Source organism: Neoarthrinium moseri, assembly GCF_022829205.1.
Source record: "Neoarthrinium moseri strain CBS 164.80 chromosome Unknown scaffold12_Wmoseri_CBS_16480, whole genome shotgun sequence".
NCBI lineage: Eukaryota > Fungi > Ascomycota > Sordariomycetes > Amphisphaeriales > Apiosporaceae > Neoarthrinium > Neoarthrinium moseri.
The window spans coordinates 576,536-591,345 of record NW_026055126.1 but is presented as its reverse complement, the minus strand read 5'-3'; the positions used below and the strand labels follow the sequence as shown (position 1 = coordinate 591,345).

The 14,810-nt window shown below is 52.6% G+C and overlaps 5 protein-coding genes across 5 annotated transcripts; 1 reads left to right on the top strand and 4 right to left on the bottom strand.

Annotated features, from left to right (window-relative positions):
• Positions 1–807: 807 nt before the first annotated feature.
• Positions 808–1,965, top strand: JN550_004556 (uncharacterized protein; the record flags this gene model as incomplete). Its single annotated transcript, XM_049316084.1, has 1 exon — positions 808–1,965. The coding sequence occupies one exon, from the start codon at positions 808–810 to the stop codon at positions 1,963–1,965; it is 1,158 nt and encodes a 385-aa protein (XP_049173628.1).
• Positions 1,966–2,299: 334 nt separating this feature from the next.
• Positions 2,300–4,101, bottom strand: JN550_004555 (uncharacterized protein; the record flags this gene model as incomplete). Its single annotated transcript, XM_049316083.1, has 2 exons — positions 2,300–3,061; positions 3,127–4,101. 2 exons carry the CDS (start codon positions 4,099–4,101, stop codon positions 2,300–2,302), a joined length of 1,737 nt encoding a protein of 578 aa, XP_049173627.1.
• A 665-nt stretch (positions 4,102–4,766) lies between these two features.
• On the bottom strand, positions 4,767–6,106 carry JN550_004554 (uncharacterized protein; the record flags this gene model as incomplete). Its single annotated transcript, XM_049316082.1, has 4 exons — positions 4,767–5,463; positions 5,521–5,617; positions 5,679–5,837; positions 5,893–6,106. The coding sequence occupies 4 exons, from the start codon at positions 6,104–6,106 to the stop codon at positions 4,767–4,769; spliced, it is 1,167 nt and encodes a 388-aa protein (XP_049173626.1).
• A 4,767-nt stretch (positions 6,107–10,873) lies between these two features.
• Positions 10,874–11,348, bottom strand: JN550_004553 (uncharacterized protein; the record flags this gene model as incomplete). Its single annotated transcript, XM_049316081.1, has 2 exons — positions 10,874–11,064; positions 11,120–11,348. The coding sequence occupies 2 exons, from the start codon at positions 11,346–11,348 to the stop codon at positions 10,874–10,876; spliced, it is 420 nt and encodes a 139-aa protein (XP_049173625.1).
• A 1,362-nt stretch (positions 11,349–12,710) lies between these two features.
• JN550_004552 (uncharacterized protein) lies at positions 12,711–14,050 on the bottom strand (the record flags this gene model as incomplete). The annotated part of the gene is made up of 3 exons (XM_049316080.1): positions 12,711–13,211; positions 13,359–13,890; positions 13,950–14,050. The coding sequence occupies 3 exons, from the start codon at positions 14,048–14,050 to the stop codon at positions 12,711–12,713; spliced, it is 1,134 nt and encodes a 377-aa protein (XP_049173624.1).
• Positions 14,051–14,810: the final 760 nt, after the last annotated feature.

Genomic DNA, 14,810 nt, shown 5'->3' with positions numbered 1-14,810 from the left:
CTATAATACATATTTCCCCTCCATTCAAACGCTCATTGCTACTGTTGCATTGGGCGAAGACATATTGTATGAGTTGGCAAAAAGCGGAGCGTCGGAGCATGGACATTCACGGTTTTTCTTTTCAAGGCGTTTGCCATGCTTTATGCAACGATTTGAGAGATAGGGGCGCGATCACAAGACGAGACGCGAAAGTGGACGAGAGAATCAGTTCCTAAAGATACAGAGGACGCTTGCACGTTTCCCGATACCCGAAACGGCGCACTTTCAACTTTTCGGTCCTCTGTAGGACAAAAAGGTGCACTTTGTAGATACTAATGGTACATGCATAAATGGAATCGCACTACAACAGTGTCCAAATGTCGTTACTTGGGTTTCATTCTTTCCTCTCGTGGATTCTTGTGGATGCCTCCTATAAGTTGTGAGTGTGTAGTAGGTAGAAGCTTGGCGCTAATGCACCTAGGGGCCCTTGTCAATAATACGTTGAACTTTGCCCTGTCTTCGACGAAAGCATAGGCTCGAATCTATTGAATCAGGTAAATCGTCGTACTTTGCTGTGCTGGAGTATGAATGTAATCAAGTTTGGCTTGCGAGTTGATTCATTCATTGTCTCGGTGATCTCGGGGCATCGCAGCTTGCACGTGGCGGATGTGACGTCACCCAAGAGTCAGGCAGGCGCCGGAGCGTTTGCTCCAACCCCTGATAACACACTCTACATTACAAACATGTTCGGCCATCCATCAGCCAGAGGACATCACGTCGTCCGCAACACTTGCGACTTCGACGCGAGAATACATAAAACTCACCACGATGGTTAACAGGCAAGAGCAGATCGCTCGGTCCATCATCAAAGCCATCTTGAACACGGACGAGAATGGTCTGCCACTGTCCAAGCCGTCGGTTCTGCGCCGTCTCTTCGGCTTGTTCAACCTGTACTGGCTGACACTCCAGCTGGTCAAGTCCGACCTCTTCAACGCCCTGCGCGCGTTCTGGGTCATCAATGACGGCGAGTACAAGGCGAGCTTCGGCTCGGACTGGAAGACTGGCAAGAAGCAGAAGGACATCCTGCAGGGCCTCGGCGACATGGGATACAGCGGCTCGACCTTCTTCCGCACCAGCGACAGCTCGTACCTGATCAAGTCGGTGCCAAGGCATTTTGAGAACGCCTTCTTCAAGAACGAGATGCTGGTGCCGTACGCCGACCACATGCGTGCGAATCCGGGCAGCCTTCTGATCCGCATCACGGACTTTCTGGAGTGCTCCAACAGGAGTCTTGGCACGTTGCTGGGCCTCGCTCCGAGCCACCACATCGTCATGGAGAACATCCTGTACGGCCAGGACGAGTCCCGCGAGGACGGAAAGGGCGTCAAGTGGGAGTCGTGGGACCTCAAACCGACTTCCTACTTCTTTCCCGAGCGCGACGTAGCCGGTGGTGCTCTGGCGTCCGAGGCGACCAAGTCCAGGCTCGCAGACGAGTTCGATGACAAGATCCACCTCACCCTCGACCAGGCGGAAGAGTTCAAGGCTCAACTTCAGAAGGACACCAAGCTACTCGCCGACTGTAACGCCGTGGATTACTCCCTGTTTCTTGTCAGACTCTCAGCCTCTAAGCCCGAGGGCCAGCCGAGGCCGGGAGGCGACGAGCTCCTGCCGCCGGCGAACCCTCCCTTCGCTCCTCCTGGACCGCCGAGCTGGCGCCTTGGCATGGTCTCCAGTGACGGCAAGGAGGTCTACCGCGCAGCTGTCCTCGATTTTTTCTGGGCCAAGCACACGCTCCACGCCAAGACCATGACCGGGCTGGTCAAGACGTACAACCTGATCGACAAGCAGGGGCCCATGAGCATCACCGCCGCGAGCTCCGAGTACCGTGAGAGGTTTCTGAAGATGGCCATGGAGATGATAGACGTGGAAGGAGCCCCGGAGTGGGGCAAGAGTACAGAACGTTTGGGTTCCATTGAAGAGGAGTAATTCTCGGGACAGCAATGCGTTGAGTTGCGAGTTGTCTTGCGTTGGACTTTTGTTTTGATCAGTCATTGAGTATGAGATACCCTTCTAATGAATTGTACGCTACGGTTTTATGACAGACACGAATCAGATGTATGATTTTGCTGTGCCAAACCCCCTCTTAAGTCGACGAGATATCAGTCGGGCATCAGATCTACTTTGTGACAGTATTCGTGCAACTAGTTCTTTCCTACGACACGGTATATGTACCGTATGGTATTATTATGTTATCACGGGGTACAAGAGTCTTGAAGGGAAGCTACTTGAAACGATTAAGATTCGTTGAAATCGAGCGGCCTTAAGCACCATTCAGGGGCTGCTTGTACACAACGCCATCGATCGTCGTAGTCATGGTCCCATTGGCGTTGAATATGTTCGTCAGGGCATCTATCTCAAGATGGAAGCCTTCCGGGCTGGTGACCTTGGTGCCGCGAGACGTAGGCCCAACACGCTCGAGATCGGAGAACCATTCGAGCTTGTTGAGGGTGAGCGTGGGCGACGACGCTGTGACATTCTCAGTCCCACGCAGGAAGTTGACGCCGTCGTCCGAGAACTCGTGGTACGTGACAGCAACGCTTTTCACGCCCGTCTTGTCCATATTCTCTACTATCTCCACCTCCGCTGAGCCGCTGACCGCGCCCTTCAGGGTGTAAGTGCCCTCGGGTGGATAGTTACCTGTGATCGCCGGCACCGTCTCACCGGGTACGTAGGCTGTAGCCCATGGAATGATATCAGGTGCTTCCTCAGTCAGGGAGCCGTTCGTTGCAAGAGGCGTGCGACTTGTCAGTGTCGCCAGCATCATGCGTTCCGTCCGGCCTCCAGGCTCCCTGGACGCATAGCACGGCAGGGGGTTCGCGCCGCCGCATGCCGGCGCCACCGCCAACGCCTGCCAGTACACGATCTGCGTCCCGTCGGGCGAGAAGCGCGGGTCCGCCTGCCCGTTCCACTCCGGGTCGTCGACGTCTCCACTGCCGGGGATGCCGGCGGCGCGGCCGGCCACGCCGTTGACCTGCTGGCCGAAGTAGCAGCCGCGGTCGCCATGCGCGTCGAGCAGCCACGGCTGGAAGAAGCGCCGCGCAGGCCCGCCGCGAACATCTGGCGTTCGCTGCCCCGCGTGTCCATTACCACCGTCCAGCCGTCGTCCGGCGATCCGATGTACGTGACCTCGCGGCCGGAGCCGCTGAACCCGCGGAGCTCCCCCACCGTCACGGCCTCCGGGTGCAGCGCCAGCGTGCCGGCGTCGGTGTCCCAGGAGATGGGCGGCGTGCCGTGCGGGTCGTAAAGCCGGTTCACGCGGATGAGATCGTAACGCGGCGCCAGGGGCGTGCCGCTCGTCGGTGCTGCGTTGTAGCTGAGCCGCGCAAAGTAGCCGAACTGCGCCAGCCGGCCGTCGGCGCTCGTCGCGAACGAGTTGAAGCCCAGGTGCACGTTGTCCGGGTGCAGGCGCAGCTCCCGCATGCTTCCGCCGGGACCCGTGTCATTGCCGGCGGCGCTCGTCGCCCAGCGGATCGGATAGATGAAGGTCGACTCCGGTGTGCACGCCTCGCTTGTCAGGAGGTTGTCGCCACACGAAACGATTTCAGTCCCTGCCAGGAGCCTCTGGCCATCCCGGAACGCTTGCGGGTAGTCCCACTGCGTGCTGCGTCCGCCGGGGGCGTTGGCATCGGGCACACCGCACGTGATACATTTCCAGGGGTCGCCGTTGGGGAACGTGGTGTTGTCGGTCTTGACGAGGATGATCTGCTGGCCGGCGTAGATGCTAGCCGGGTGCGGCGCGGCCGGGGCGCCGGCGAAGAGCACAGTGGCTACAACGTGCTTGCCGTCGGGGAGAAAGTCGCCGGACTGCAGGCCGGTTGAGACGCCGATGCAACCTGTCCCACGCGGGTTTACGGCTGCCGAGCAGGCACCCGCGGCGTTTGACTGTGTCACTGGCGGTAGCGGCAGCTGGATAATGGAGATGGGCTCTGGTTTTGGGGCAGGTGGCCCTGGCATAGGGATGCCCGGATGCTCTTCGTCGCATTGAAGGTATTGATTCCGCGTTGCAGAGGAGACCAGGGATACCGAGGCACTCCCAAGAAGAATTTGACTTGAGATCTTCATAGTTAGGGACGCTGTTGCCTAGATCATGGAGGTTGGAGTGAATGCACATGCTCAACTGAGGCTGGTTGGGGTGACAGACGTACTTATAAGAGTGACATGGCGTTCGGATATACTGCGCACAATGTCCTAAGTTCACTTATAGGTTATGGATCGTCGCGAACAGTTTCCCAAGTAATACAGCCAATCCGCAAAAGTCGGATTCGACGATTAGCGGCTTTCACGTATCGAAATTGCTTTGGTTGGTACGGTCATTGGATGCCTACCCGTATTCGTATATATGGGTATTGATAACCTGCTACCAATCAGCGATCGCTGTATACGTTGCTATACGAAACATGGGAGGGCGTCGAGGTAGTCGAGGATGCAGACGGCCGACTTTCCTTTTTTAGGCCATTAGTGCTGAAGGAATAGCTCTGATTGGTTGCTTTAGTGTCAGCCCAAGAATGCTGTGTGGGCTTAGCTTGGAAACCCACAGGAAAGCTAAAACAGTGAATCCTTGTCCTGTATAGCACATTGGTCACGCTGAAATGCACCAAATGGTATATTCTGGTAATAGAAGAGATATTATAATGTACTTGGTCATCCGTCTGCCAAGCTTGGCCATGCCTGCCATGCCTACTGCTATAATGCAGATCGACTGCGCTTTTCCCCGACCGTGATCAATATTAAACCTTGTCGCCAATGTCTATCCGGACTTCTGTCCTCCGCGTAATCGCGCCTTGCTTCGGCAGATCATCGAACTCGTTCATCTCTATGCCTTCACCGCCCCGCGCTTCCGCCACTATGCCCCTCTGACTATTCGAGTCAGACATGTTGTCGGATGTCCCATCGAAGCCGCTGCCGTTCCGAAGATAGCCGTTCTTTGATCGTCCGTGGAAGCCCGAAGTCGTTACACTGACACCGTGGTTCCCGGACCTTGCGTAGCCGGTTCGTGCACCACTGGTCTTCCCTGGGTATTGGTTGGAGCTCTCCAGCTTGCTCCTGAGGCCGCACTTGTACGAGAGCAGACGGACTAGTGGCTGCAGCGATGGGAAGCAAGCGCACCACAGGCCGACATGAGCCTCGAGGTCCGTCCATAATAGCACTGAAATCTTGTACGTTGTATCTTTGGAGAAGTCGGTGCTAACGATAATGGCGAGGCGGACGATGCCTGTGGCCAAAACAAATATGCCGACGAGAAAAATCAAGACGACCCGGATAGCCTTGGCTGTGTGCATCATTTTGCTTCTCACTATCCAGATTGGTAGAAAGAATAGCGCTAGATCGATAACGATTCCTATGGAAGAGTGCGCCCACATCACGTACGCTTCGGTTTGTTTGGCAATGCAGTCGCCGGTCGCCCCCGGAGGTTGGAAGAGATCACTAAGTCGAAGTCAGCAACCGACGCTTCCCATTTCCTCATGTGGCGATGTGACATACCTTATATTCTTACATTCTAGTAATCGAAAAAGGAAACAACCAACGGTTTGAAGAAGGATGACGCCTCCAGTTGTATACGTCAGGATCTTGAAGAGTCCTGAGACAATGGGCATGTAAGTAAAAGCTGCATGAGGAACATTGCGGTTGGCCTAGCTTACTGTCTTTTGCGAGGCGGAGCAGGAATGCAACGATGGCGAGTCGCATCAAACCAACGCACCAAAAGTACAACAGTTGCTGGGTGGTCAGGGCTGAAAAGTACGGCACGATGAACTCTTCAGGTATCTGGTCCTGGTGAGCTCCGGCGCCAAAAGTCACAACTGAATACCGTCAGCGCTGTCAACCCCGGCAGGAGGGGATCAGCTCTCAACTCACGCCGTATGTCAAGCCCGGCCCAAATAACCAACAGCAGGTACGTAACCACAGTCACAAGATCGTCCAGTCCTAGGCCTTTCGTCATGAACGCCCTCACGTAGAGCCGGCAAAACACGATGATCGTCGAGAAGACGATGAGCCATATGTTGAGATCGCGCAGGACAAAGCCCTGGTAGTCGGTCGTCTGGCTGAAGTCGAACGCCGGGAGCGACATGTTGGCAAGGGTTATGGCGAGACCTCAAAAGATCTTGGCCCTTGCGTAGTGATCGGTCCCAAATGATAGTCTTGAGATGCAAACCGCCGATCACTCATGGCTCTTGCGGGATATGATATAACTAGGGGCAGTGGAATGGCACACGCCGGATTCGTTGACAGCACAACTACTCTTATCCCCTCCCAGCTCTTGTGGGTTCCCCAGTTTTGGAGACGACCCATTTTTGGGCATCCTTGTAGCATATAGCGCCTGCGCCCTTGGACCTGACTCGAGTCAAGAATCCAGGCTATGCAACTATTGCTGGGGTGCAGCATGGAGTATGGGGTTAGTATGCTTTCAAGGTTCTTGAAGGCCTGTGGTAGTGAAAGGGGGTGCCATCAAGCGAGCGCAATACCTGCATTAGCTTCTCCTAAGGCAACGGATCGCGCACATTACAAATTATTCTAAATACCCCGGTCCGGATGCTCGACACACTCCCGTTTTTTGTCGTCACCCGTCGTGTTAAATGAGGCTGCCAGAAATATTTCGGCGACCGGGAGATCCAAAACCTCCTTTCTGTCTAGTGTTCAGCCCAGGAGAATGTGGCATACTTGGAAGTAGCCATTCCGGCCCGGGACCGCGCCCGGAGTAACTGGCGACCATACTACAGAGAGGCATGCCATTCAACTGGGTGCAGAATCACCGTAATTGCTTGTGCACCGATGTACATGTTGACACACCTCACGTGTGCTTGTCGAAGTAGCAGTTACAAACCAGCCAATTGAAGTTGGATATTGCGCAGACGGGAGGAGGGCGACGGCCTTGCTACGGCCGCGGGCCGTCTCACTCATTGCCTTGAGGCGTTGATTCTCCTTAACGCAAGGGCTAGTGGTGTGTGCTGCGAAGAGGTTCGACCTCCAAGTGCATTGGCCTCGAGAATAGAGTTTCGGCCATGTCAAATTACATGAAAAGATCCCTGTTGGCGGGGCCGGTGAAAGAAACAACTGGGTCGTGGGGAGCGACATAGCGCCTGGCAAGGTTGGCAGCTGAGGGAGATGGCGGGGCGTCGCGATAAATTCTACTCTATGTGGCATTTAGGCATCAAGGTTATCATCCTTCTGGAAGAACCCGAAACTCGCTTCTCAACACGTGGGAAGACGTGGGCATACATGGTACGGCACTATGGCTAGTCAAGTAGTGAAACGATTACCCAATCCCTAAAGCACTCAGGCTGTGGTTTGCAACGAACTGTGTCATGAAGGTTTTCGAGATGTTCGAAAATGAGCTGGTCCGCTCAGATGTGCCTCGAAACCCCCTGTACGCTTCCTCAGGCCTTAGGTAATTGTTACTGTACACTGCTCAGTGCTTTGAAATCCGGGGACGACAGCGTTCGGCCCCGCATTCCCCCACCTTTGACCCTCTCCTAAGGCCCCTGGGCCCTGGCAAGCCTGGGCCCCGGAGCAGTCGTCAGCGTGTCATCTGCTGGGCTGCCTGGGCAGTTAGGAGTATCTGTCTTCGTGTGGTGGCTTGGGCAGGGCAGGTAATTGGAACCCGTAAAATAAAATCACACCCATGGCCGACCTGGGCGTCTAAACTTTCGTTTGGTTGACAGTGCTCTTGATGTCGCAATGGTGTATGATCTACGGTTAGTCTATCTCGATGGCGTCCACGATGCGTGGCTAATCAGCGCCTTTGGACAAGTCCAGCCCCGGCGACCAGAAGTTGGTGCTCCCGGGAAGCACCCGTAGTCTATCTCTCGGGAATCGACACAGCCATCGGGGGGCCGTCGCTGGCAGCGCGCGCGGACACACACGTACAAAAGGGTCCTTTCAGTCCCTGCATGTGAAGCAACCCTTTTTGGTAGCTGTCAGTGGCGCAATAGTCTCCCTACTAAGTGCACTACTGCCCCTTAAACTCCAGCCTACCCTGGCTCTGGCGCCTCACCTCGATGCCTTCCCGACTTCCGGCGGCGTATGCAGAGTTCAACGATAGGCTACAAGACATCGCCGGGACCGCCTACTACTAGTGCTAACCAGCAAGCACTCCTCGGGTCCGACGGCAAGCGAGCCCGACTCCAGGTTTTCTATTCATAATCTCCACAGACACTGTCCAAAGGAGAAGGCGTATAGCCGACTCCAGGTTCGAGATGTACCGAGTCAAACAGACACCATTGCCTGCAATGTTTGCCGATGCCGAGCTGGAGCCTCGGGTTCGGTCTGTACGGATACGAGATACCGGCACAAGCATATCAGCCAGCGAGACGCTGTCAGCTACGGTAATGCACAAGACATCACACGTTCCCTTCTAGAGTGCCTCCGGAATCATTCAGCTACACGGAGTTAGCACCGACTATTTTGACTAACCCCAGATAACTACTCCGCTAAAGACAGAATCAGTCGTCCCACATCATTGGACCCTGGTCGCAAACTACAACGCTACCCACCTCTAGGGTCTCAGTGACATCCTCATCACTACATAACTACCCAGCATGCAGCCAGGGACTTCTATCCGGTCGTGCCGCTTCCCAAGGCTGCGGGCTCTGATAAACTTGATCTGAAGAGAGCTAACCCACCATTTCCTTGCGAGCATGCTTCCAAGTCGAACCACTTCCATCGCATCGGCACCAGCCCTGCCAGCCTTTCGCTTTGACGTTCGCACAGATCCTTCTGCTTACAATGATACGGTCTTGACATCCCCTGACAGGCTCGGTTGGAGGGAGTTCCATGCTGATCGCAACCCCAGAGGACGGTCAGTGTCGCATGCATTTCGATACAAATGTCAATATACGGGCAACCGTGGCCACGGCGACATAAACCAAGAGGGCTCCTGCACCACGATGGAGAGAACCTGGCACATTTTCTCAGTTCATATCGTGGTCATAGCTTGCCCAGCCATCAGATTCCTTGTCCTGCTCCATTGCCCGCTTTGACAATCACCATGATGTGCATACCGCTCTGGCGGAGACGCATAAATCAATCCACCAGCAGCCAACTTTTGTCCGCGATCAAACGTCTTCCCAATTATGTGTAATGATATCACATGATTGACAGCTTTCCTCTCAGCCGTGGTCAAGCGCTTGGGTGCAGCTTCCGTGGGTCCGGGATCTGCGACTTTATGCCGGCACACAGGTTGCCAAGCCTCAGCTGCTAGGGGTTCCTTCTCAGGTCCTCGACTTGGAGTAAAGCTTGGTGTAACAACACTTTCAACATGGAAAATGTCCAATGAAATCAGAGGCAAAATAATAAGCAGCCGGTTCGCACAAGCTGTACCGGGCCCAGGACTTAAGCCCGAGGGCACCTATCTGAGTTCTTTTGTGTTTAGTACCCTCCAGTATCAATGGCGATCTGGCAAACTCATTCGTTTCATATGCGTGTGACAGTATGGGTTGTGTTACGAACTTCGTGGTGTCAAATATGACCCGCCACACGGTAGGTCCTGTACTCATGACTATCGCCCGGAATACAGAAGCAGACGCAACCTGTGATTCTGCAGCCTCCACGTGCTTGCAACACTTGATTCGGCAGTCTTACCATGCAACACAGCCTTTAGCTTTATCAGACTGATTCATGCTGTCCCTGAAACTAGTGTAAGAGACCTGGTAAAAGTTTAAAATCATCTCAACTCTACCCGAGCTGGCAGCTTCACGTACCCCTTAGACTGGTTGACCTACCGCGCAAACATTGCAGGGCCAACTGCCATGTTCGGTTGCCCTTTCGATTCCACGCGCTAGTTTAGCTCTCGTGGCACCACCTCATGAATAATGTCTCGTTCCATGGTTCAAGCAGCAACATCCTCCTCTCCCGAGATATAGATGTGAACTGCAACGGACCTTGTGATACCTGCCTGTGAATCCCAATCTACTGTCTGTCCTCACTTGATTTGGAACTTTTTACAATATTCTCATTCGCAAGGCAATACAAATCAAGCAAAGCATCAATACTGAGACGGCAACCTGTCGCAGCGTATTGACTTTAAAATTTGCCCCAGAGGAATGTGACGATTGAATTTCGTGAATCATCTGAAGCGCTGGGCAAGGTGAAGGAGCCGAATTGCCGAGTTTTAGTAGAGGTTGTCGATCTGCCAGTAAGCACGGGTAGATGCTGATGTTTTTGACTGGAGGTGGCGTAGTTGATTGGATGGTCGGTTCTGAGTCAGATCCGATCTGCTTCAGCTCAGTTGATCCGCCGTAGATCTCTTTCGGTGCATGCTACAGGTACCACGTCATAAATATTTTCATCTATTTTCGGTGAAATGCGGCTGTCTGCCATTGAAACTGATCTGTCATGCATTTGATTAGTTTGGTGGAACTTGCTAGCCAAATGATCGAAAGGACGTGGCAAGCCACTGTGTCAACTTATTGATCTGACAATCAACTACCAGACCATCTTGCACTCCACATGCATTGATCAAATTATGAGTTCCGGCTTGTAAAAGAACTGCTTCTAATCCTTCCGTGTAATTTGGTCCTGGTGCTTTACTAGAGCCCTTCTGATGATTGTCGAAAATGAGTGATGTAACAATACGCGCTGCATCACAGCCAGTATTGCCAGTAACAACTGTTGCTATGACAATCCCATACTTTGACTTGTAAAACAGTTCACCGCGCTACTTTAGCAGTTGCTAATTCTCCATAGCTTTTTGGAGACGCCCATAATGTGATTACTTGAGGAAATGCATTTCATTGATCGCTAGACTGTGTAGACCGTACTCCTTGAACGCCGTCGATGAGTATAACTTTTCGGAATTCGTTTCGTAGCAAGCCCGACCACCCGGTCGTGTGCAAGCCACCTAGACAAGTAGAGCTGCGACGGCTGCAGCACCCGCCAGGCCAAAGCTAGCCTCGTTCACTCCCGCGGCGTTCGTGTTCGTGGGAGCTGCCGAAACGGCGGCTCCCAAGCTGCTGGTAGCCGCTGCAACCTCGGTTGAGGACGGATTCTCTTTCCACCTTTGGCAGAGATTGCCTAGAGCCTCGCCAGCATCTGATAGGTGAAAAGTCAGTGTCATTTATAGGGGGACCATAGGGTGTATGCTTACTGAACCCATTGCAGTTGGAGGGGTTAACGCAGGCTCCCATTCTGATTGCGAAACCCGTCGTGTCTTTGCAAATGCAGTTGAAATCGGTCTGGCTGCAGCCCCGGTTCTTAGCTGTGTCGGCAAAGCATTTCAGGCTGCATGATGGGAAGTCCTTGACAGCTTCTGGAAGGGTCTTGTCGGCTGCCACAAGGGCTGCAAGTGCTGAGATGGCAAGAATCTTGAACTGCATGGTGGATTGGCAAGATAATACAGAACGTATGAGATAGTATGGGATTTGGTGTTAGACGGTCAATTCAAATTGTAGAGAGGAACATAACGCCAAGAGCAGGAACGCAACAGACCTTTATACTGACGTCGAAGGAATGACAGAGCTGGAGTGCGGCGCCGTGCTGCCCTATTTCAGCAGCTCGATGATATGATCGTCCTTGCTGGACAAGGCTCAGACGTTGAGATCGGCTCTCGGTGGACTTGGATGTCCAAATAAGGTCGCCGTTAGTCCAGCTGACCCCTGCATATGCCTGCAGTGTGGAGATTGGGGGCAGTTTGTCTGAATGGAAATGCGCTGCTCGCTCTGACAAAGGCCATGTAGATGATATGATGCAATGTGTTCATTCCTTGGCTGCTTACTCATTTCCTCTTTCCGACTGATCGGTGTAGATCCTTGACCTATTACGTCTCATTTTACGATATGTACCGCGCGCTGCGGGCTGACGAATCCTTCGCGAAGTCTTAAATTGCAGCCGACGCTCTCGAGCATGGTTGTCGAGGCCATGAATTTCGTAATTATAACAAAGCGAGGAAACGCCTGGAGAACTGTGCGGAGTTCTGCAACGGACAAGTCTGTTGAAAGTTGAAGGTTGACGTATATTAACGATGCGTACTTCGCTGTGCCCGAAGAAGCATTCCGGTTTTGGCTTGCCCCAGACTGTCGGTCTCGGTTCACCCATTGTGCAAATGAAAGATATAAAGCGCAATTTGAACGGATGCAGGTCGATGGCAAGTGTCATTCGAAGAGCGTTATCCATTCCATATGCTGGATGACGTTGATCAAGAACAATGATCTTACAAATTTGTGGCGTGGTTTTCGGTGCCGTAACCAATCTTGCTGAGCCTCAAACTTAGCTTCATAGCTGACCTGAGGCTGGGACTGGTGCGGCACGATGATCTGCAATGCCACAGCCAAATGATTGGCACAATTTAGTACTCAATGTCTCCTGAGCTTTCCCCACTGATTCATGGGTGATATGACAAGGAAGATCATCAGCGGCCTCCCTCTCATCGACATCGCATGGACACACAAATCAATTTGATGCATCATACTTCTAGCCTTATGATGTCATGTGACCTCGTCTAAATCAATTGGTGTCTTAACTTGTATAGTGCATCCACGAGAGACTGACATATGATACACTATCCACCGTTTTCGTATACAAAGACCCCATAGACAAGATACCACGGGAGTAAAAGTGAACTCTAATCCATAATTTGCAGTCGTGAGTAAAATCTATGCTGGCGGGCCACCTCCAAAACGCTTCTGTATATTTTGGAGTCGACCTCGGTCCATGATTGAGAAGTCTTGTCCTTTGTCTCATTAACTGTTTCTGTATGACATGCTGTATTGAGGCTGAACATGTTCATAGTATGAAGCGTCAGAAAGGTCGCTAGAGTTGTGCTGCTTTGGCGGATATTGTGTCGTCTGCGCGTACAACCTTAGATTCAAAGGTCTACTTTGCTCAGCGTGCAGATCCGACTTCAATAGCGCATTGTGCATGCTAAATACGAACTTGACAGCAGCCACAAACTCTTTTGGATTACACATGGCAATCCAAGCCTGCCATCCAAGGACACCTCCCTGGCGGTAGGCAGTACCTCCAACATGTTCCCTGTCGTCGCGAAACGATGGGACCTCGTGAGAAGGAGAATTGACGCGGTAGGGTGTAACACTGTACGCGAAGTGGAAAAAGACAGAAAATATGACAAGTTCGCAACTAGTCAGTAGGAGAGGGATGCCGATCTCAAGATCGGTATAGCTCAAGGTCGCATTCGGTTCTAAAGGTGATGGGCTGACACGACGAAGAATCGTGTATACGATCTGGTGTCCTGTCAGCTTTGTCTTGCTTTAATCCATGCCATCCTAGATGGTGCCAGAATCGAAGACCGATGTCAGGTTCCGGACTTCAGAAAATGGGCATCTCACTCAAGAAGCCAAGGAGTGGTATAAAGAGGATATCGCCCTTACCTGCTGGAGAAATTGCAGCCCAATGAGCAACTTGAATGCCAAGAACTTCGGCATTGCCCTGTGTGGACGCAACTCGACCTTCAACTTGACATAGGTCTTGAGTACAGCAACCACAGCTAATCCCATACTAGCTATGGAGAGGATATCAAGCCAGAGGGAGGCGAAGTAGGGTTTGCGACCTCCATGGCAATACACGCCGGCGCTTTCTGTAATCGCGGTGAAAATTGCAACCATGATAGAGACTATCGGGTACTGGAAAACGAATATCCATGTCCTTCGATAGGCCGCAACTAACTTGGTGGTGCTGTGCCCAGTATTCTTCTGGATAATCCTCAACGGAGCGAGGAAAACATCCTGGAGCTCATCAACCTCAGAAGCAAGGAGGCGGCACAACAAGATAAAGAATGCAGCCATGGCGAAAGCTTGCGCTACCTCTAGCCAGGGGTGCAGATACACGTAGGCAGCCGGGGCGCAGACCTCGATTAAGGTTCCGATGGCGTATATTGGAATGAAGGCACATATCCTCAGGATGCTAGATGCTGTGAGCATCGAGCTGGGACAGGTACAGGGACAAATACGGATCAGACATACTTGGCCTGCTCTTTGGGCTTAGTGAAGTGTCGCGCATGCCGGACCATCAGGGTCAGCATTGCGATACTGGCAAATGCAGCGCAGGCGCCAGAAATGATCATGTTGAGATTGTGAAAGTCATAAGGCCCTGCGATTGGCACTGTAGGTGCTGGAGAAAATCGCATTAGTATATGAATGAGTAAGTCTGTCCATAGGCGCTTTACATGTATCGAACGCATGTTTCTCGCAAACATGATTGGTGCTCGAATCATCTCCTGTAGAGGTCTTTGAGTGATGGTTTCCCATATCGAATTATTCGTTCACCACCGGACTCGGATTGCCAAGGACTTAAATATCCGATTGGAGAAGATCAAAACGTAGAATGGTCAGTGAGGTTGGAAATGTGCCCAGCAGCTCAGTGCTGGGCTGATTGATTTATATTCCTACTTTGCGGAGCTATACACGCCTGCCTTCACATTGAGTCAGCCTCACGAAGCAAGGTTAGGGTAGCTGAATCCACAGAATGAGCAGTGCCTCACATTCAGAGAAAATGGTGAAGATCATGCTCTTTGGACGTTCCAAACCGAAGCCTTCTGTGCGGCAAAGCGTACAGACAAACAATTAAGGACTAGCAACGACGCATGTCGGTTTCGTTTAGCAGCTGCCCGTACTCTGATTGGCTGGGGAATGGAGAAGGAACTGTGCCCCACGTGGCGCATGGATGCGCTGCGGTCGGGTCTGTATCCACTGTGGCCCTTCAAGTAGTTTGCCGTCCAGATTTCGCTTTCGCTATCGTTCAGAACTTGTTAGGGTCGGTACGATGTGCCCGCAGTCGATCATCTCCACATAGTTTAATGCTTACGACTACTACAAGCTGATCCC